General features: G+C 41.6%; 1 protein-coding gene across 1 annotated transcript; it reads left to right on the top strand.

The window, feature by feature from the left end:
• Positions 1 to 1,115: 1,115 nt before the first annotated feature.
• LOC311041769 (sialic acid-binding Ig-like lectin 5) lies at positions 1,116 to 6,068 on the top strand (the record flags this gene model as incomplete). The annotated part of the gene is made up of 8 exons (XM_084052256.1): positions 1,116 to 1,152; positions 1,246 to 1,620; positions 2,409 to 2,702; positions 3,212 to 3,481; positions 4,056 to 4,328; positions 4,468 to 5,094; positions 5,527 to 5,799; positions 5,992 to 6,068. 8 exons carry the CDS (start codon positions 1,116 to 1,118, stop codon positions 6,066 to 6,068), a joined length of 2,226 nt encoding a protein of 741 aa, XP_083908382.1.
• Positions 6,069 to 6,299: the final 231 nt, after the last annotated feature.

Genomic DNA, 6,299 nt, shown 5'->3' with positions numbered 1-6,299 from the left:
ACTGGGTTAATAAGTTAAACTATGAATTCTTATTTTCTTATGTTCTGTAACAATGTTATTTATTTACAATAAAACACATGTAAATTCAGTTAATGTTTGCATCAATTAATTCATTTAGCCTATCTTTAAGGCAGGCTGAATTGCTCAGTGACACAACTAAGTTTGTGCATAATATAGAGATAGAGTTTGTGACAGAATTATTTCAAGACATTCCTGGCTCTTCCCATTTGCTATAGTTCATAACAGTTCTGCTTTCATGTCCAATGTCGCTCTACTATTCTCTTCGATTCAGAACATTGCCTCATTTTCACAGTATTTGGCTTATTTATTTGCCATTTGTATACATATTCAACCCATATCTTATGAAATAATCTACATTTTCTTTTATTGGTTGTACTCTACTTTCCTTACAGTATATGCCATTGTTTTTACAAGACTGTCGTCTTTTAGCTGTTAAAGCAGCTAGCAGCTCACTTGCAGCTAGATTTTTCCTGTTTTGGTTTCTTTGTGCAACTGTAGCTGACACATGTTTATAATTATACATATCCTACTGTGCATGTTTGAACTGACCTGGGAAATGCAGATAGTGATGAAAAATGATATGATGTTCATATCATTTGGCCTTGATTGTGACTGCTTCTGTTTCTCCCTTCCGTTCTGTGCGCTATTATTGTGTTAAGATGTTGAGTGTCTGATTCTATAGCATCTACAAACAGTTGTTTGGAACATCGTGTCAAATGATACCAGTTTGATGGTGGTTTGTATGTGAGGGAGTGGATAAACCGATTTGACCACAGATCAAAAACAGAAGAGAAGAGTGTTGCGAGTGACGTGAAGACTGTCAAGGACTGGTCGGTCCATCATCAACAGAGACGACAAGTTATTAAGGTATGCTTTTTAAAAGTTCTTTTTAAATGCACTAATGATAAGATGTGGGCATGGCTATGCAAGTGGAATATAATTAGCAAATAATGATGAAAAACATAGCTGGTTTCCTGATATTAATCACTTACCACATTATTCTGGGGTTTTGACTTATTTTCATCTTTTATTCTGTATAGCAGAAACCTGCATAAATTATATTAACTGTTATGTTTCACTCATGACCCAGGATCATGGCCTTTAGAGGACATCACTGTTTTGTCCTTCAAGGTACTTTTGATTCTATCATTTTTTGGTTGTCTTATGCACATTTGTATATGGCTAAATTAGGCTTTAATCACCTATCTCGACTTCTGTGTTCAGTGGTTTGGAGTGCATTAGCGGTGGGTGAGAAGTGGAGTGTTGCCATTCCAAGACAGGTTTCTGCCTTCACTGGGTCTTGTGTGGTCATCCCCTGTTCCTTCACTCACCCAAGTTCTCACAAGCCCCATGATGTTGTTTGGTACCAGTATTCCAAGATACCTTCACGCTACCCATTGGTATACAGAAGGACTCGGCCACAAGACGTAATACTGCACTTCAGAGGCAGAACTGAACTTATGGGCAATGCCGCTGATGGAAATTGTACTTTGAAGATTAATGACATGATTGCCCTGGACAATGGACAGAAAATCTATGCCTGGATCGATTCAGCTAAGTTTAACTTCTATGAGATGGTGGTAACCCTGGTAGTCACAGGTAACTATCAGCTGACAACATTCAGCTCAAGTGCAGGAAACACAGTGATCTCTTTTTTTTAATATTATGATTTGTTTATTGACAATGCACAATGTACACATATCATTATCATATCTTTCTTCATTTTTCTTTTTTTGTAAACAAGACAATGAAAAAGACAAAGAATAAAGGAAATGACAAGATACACAAAAATACCACAAAAAAGAGAAACACAAATACAAAAACATGCCTCCAATCACAAACACGGTGATCTTTGATGAGAAATATGTGTAGGTGATTGAATTGAAAACCTGGAATGGCATTGAAACGTACCATCCCTGTGAGTATTTTATTTTTTGTTTTTTACTTTGTTTATTGGGTTTTTCACAGCAGGATTCAGCATTAAAGGCATATGATCAGATACACAAAAGCTTCCTAATGCAACCAATAAAATATAAAAGCTCAATAAACACATTGAAGGACAGGTACAAATAAAATTTAAAAATATATACATATAAAAATATATAAAACAAACACAGACCGAACAAGACTATAACAAAACCAGTCAAACAATACATATCCATGTCACGTTTAAAATCCGCTATACAGCACAACACCCCCGCCACAGCAAACCCATCATATCAATGATCCACCAGACCTCACATATCAGTATCCCTGTATTTATTTTTGAAAGGTGTGAATTACTAATCAAATTACTAAGTCAGAAAAATGCCACTCTCCATTTATGGTACCTTCTTGTATTTCACATACAATGTGAATACATATTATAAATATGTCTTCTTTTACAGAAACTGCAGCTAGGCCAGAAATGACTGTCAGCGGAGAGCAGGTGGAGGGACGCCATGTGAGGGTTTCCTGTGAGGTTATCCACTCCTGCCCCGCACATCCTCCCTCCCTTTCCTTTGGGAAGCCAGGAGGTGAGGCAGAGGTGAACAACACGGATGAGGGAGACGGTCGCTGGCGTCTCCGCTCTGTTTTTACATTCACCGCCAAAGCAGAGGATCATGGCAGGGTCATTATGTGTGAGGTCATGCACCCAGGAGGACAGAGCGCTGCTGAAAAGTTGGTTCTCAACGTGAGCTGTGAGTACTATCACCATTGTTGTAACAATTACCATGGTACTGTTAATGTGAGCTTTGCTTGTGCAAATAACCAGCTTTGAATAGATGAGGCTGAGAATGTGTGTAGGTTTTACTCTGTGCAGCAGAGGGTGCTATTTTGCAATGATTGAGAAAACCACTACCTTGAGATCTTGAACTGAAACTTTTGTCCATTTAGTCATTAGAGCTATGGATTGGTGTACAGAGCAGTGAAAAACAGTCTCTCTCAGTAAGTGTGCAGCTTGGCCATGTCTCCTCTGTGAATAAGGTTACGTACAAAGGTAATGTGTAAAAAGGAAACTCATTCTAAGCTCCTGTGTCAAGACCAAAATGAGGAAGAACTAATAATTAATACAAAGAATGGAAAGTGAGCTGTTGCAACAGACGTCACTCTGAAACAATGTTGCATGCAATACTGTATGTTCCACAGTTGTGCTTTTATTTTGTGACATCGTCAATTTCCTCCGTGTCCTCTGGCCCTATTATTACAGATTCCCCCAGGTCTGTGGACATCCGTGGAGACTTGACAGTGGTTAGAGTTGGTACAGATGTGTCCCTTGCATGTACCAGTGATGCTAACCCCCCTGCCAGTTCCTTCTTGTGGTACAGTGTGAAGGATGGCCTGTCCACAGCTCTGAACCACACCACAAAGACTATCACAGTCTCCAGGCTGAACCCTGACAAGAACATTTTCCACTGCACGGCAGTCAATGCTCTGGGCAGGGCCAACTCTACAGCTGCTTATGAGATCATAGCTGAATGTGAGTTCTCAAAAGATGACTTTAACCACATGAACCCTAGCATTCCTATTCTGGACATGTCATAATAGGTGAGCATTCGGTGAAAATAGACAAACATTCAGCGAAAATAGCAGACCTATATTTGGTGAAGAGATGTTGTGGGAAAAAGGAGGGGCGAAGTACATACCCAAACACAGTCAAGTAAGGTTTATTTCATGGTAGAGCTACAGTAGCAGGTCTATGGCAACATATATTTCTATATTGCCAATCACCTAGAGACGGTTTCCAGTGTTCCCGAATGTCAGCTATTTACAATGTTACATTAGAGATTACTGTCCCAGCTATCTTAATCCTGACTGAGGGCGAGGCTTGTTCTTGTACCCAAATGTTAACTTTATACATTCAGCGAAAATAGCAGACCTATATTTAGTGAAGAGATTTGATGTTGAGGGGAAAAGGAGGGGCGAAGTACAGGACCCTTGGGTACCCTGGTCAACAAAGTATAATGGGGTTTAAGTGGTTGATTACACGTTGCCTGATTTCCCACTCAAATCGTTGCACATGGCAATTCATCATGCATTGTTTTGTTTTTCAGATGAGCCAACAATTTTGCCAGAGTCCAGATGTTCCTATCACACTGGTCACATGGTGTGCAGGTGTTTAGTCAAGGCTCATCCTTCGGCTGCAGTGTTTTGGGAGGTAAATGGTCAACAACAAGCCTCCACTTCTACTGCAGTCGACCCTCTCCCGAATCACGTAGTAGAGGACACTTGGTCCACTGCAGATGCTACTCAGGACCTGTCTGTGACATGTATGGTCAACAACGACCACGGCCAACAAAAAAGACTTCTCAAAGTCTTTGTTAAAGGTAGTGATATGTCTTCTTTGCAAAGATATCATTCAAAAGAAATGTCTCAAATTCAGTGATATTCTCAATCTTAAAATGTATCATAGTATGGGATGGCCTCATTAATAGGGGCACACTTACATGGTTATGTCTTTTCCAGTCCCTCCGACAAATGAGACCATCATCCAGCCACCAGCCCCTCCGACAAATGTGACCATCGTCCAGCCACCAGCCCCTCCGACAAATGAGACCATCATCCAGCCACCAGCCCCTCCGACAAATGTGACCATCGTCCAGCCACCAGCCCCTCCGACAAATGTGACCATCAGCCAGTCACCAGTCCTTCCGACAAATGTGACCATCAGCCAGTCACCAGCCCTTCCGACAAATGTGACCATCAGCCAGCCACCAGCCCTTCCGACAAATGTGACCATCAGGCAGTCACCAGCCCTTCCCACAAATGTGACCATCAACCAGTCACCAGCCCCTCCGACAAATGGAACCATCAGCCAGTCACCAGCCCTTCCGACAAATGTGACCATCAGCCAGTCACCGGTGCGTCCGATGGTGGGAGAAACTGTTACCCTCTCTTGCCTGGGCCAGGGCTACCCACCCCTGAGCTCCTTTAGATGGTACCAGATGCAGGGGCAACATGTCGTCCAGCGCAGCGAGAACACTGAGGACCTCTGCCTCATGGAGCTGACCAGAGACATTGGATCATTTCGTTGTTTAGCTGGGAATGACATGGGAGAGGCCAGCTCACCAGTCACAGCAGTCAATGTGGAATGTAAGTGACAATGCAAGGAGTATGCACCTTTAAATTATAATTCATATTTTAAATTGCACTGACCATGGGACAGTTTGTAGCTGGGCTATTCTTACTCAAAGCTAAAATATAGATAATAGATGTTTTGTCATTATTAAATATTTTCCTGGGCTGCTCGTATTCTTTCTTTTAGCTTAGACACAGCCATGTAATTTATTTATGGTAGTTAATTTCATGGTAGAGCTAACAGGTCTACGGCAACATATATTTCTATATCACCCAGAGACAGTTTCCAGAATGTCAGCTATTTCCAGTGTTACATTAGAGATTACTATCCCAGCTGGAGATTACTGTCCTAGCTGGAGATGATAGTCCCAGCTATCTTAATCTTGACTGCTGGCGAGGCTTGTTCATGTACCCAAATGTTAACTTTTCTCCATCCTCTTCCATCAGATGCTCCAATCATCCTGCCATCCTCTTCATGTTCTTTGGTCAATGACATCATCAGGTGTGAGTGTGTAGTTGATTCACATCCACTGGGTAGCATCAACTGGACACCTTTGAACACACATGCTAATGGGACACTCAACATTACTGCTCAGATGAACAGGAGGATCCTGACATCGGTTCTCATTCTCATTTCACCAGATAACGATAATGTGAACAATATCCTCTGTAACTCAACCAATGAGCACGGAAGTGCTTTTGTCAAACTTTACGCTAGAGGCAAGTGACAAAACACACACACGCACACACACACACACACACACACACACACACACACACACACACACACACACACACACACACACACACACACACACACACACACACACACACACACACACACACACACACTAATAAATCTGGCCCTCATTGCACGGTTGTTCCTGATGAAGACAATGTTGTCTGGTATAGGTGAAACCTCATCTCAGTCAACCATCTATGGAGGAGTAGGAATTGCCCTGGTGCTTGGAATTGCCCTGCTGCAGTAGATGCCTCTACTGATCATGAAGGTATAGCACATTTGTTGTGATAGTGTTAACTCACAAAATATTAATGTAAATATGAATGCAAATGTTTATACTTTAACGGAATACGCCCCTGTGTTTTCCCAGGGTTAACTGGATTCCAGTGTTAACTGGATATGACTTTCAAGGCCAGTATGACCAGCAAACACCTGATATCAACCATGGCTGTGCGACCAGATATTCAAATTAATTTGT

This window comes from Gymnoscopelus microlampas, assembly GCF_963454915.1.
Source record: "Gymnoscopelus microlampas genome assembly, chromosome: 3".
In the NCBI taxonomy this organism is placed as follows: domain Eukaryota; kingdom Metazoa; phylum Chordata; class Actinopteri; order Myctophiformes; family Myctophidae; genus Gymnoscopelus; species Gymnoscopelus microlampas.
The sequence above is the reverse complement of the archived record's forward strand: the minus strand, read 5'-3'. Positions and strand labels throughout refer to the sequence as shown.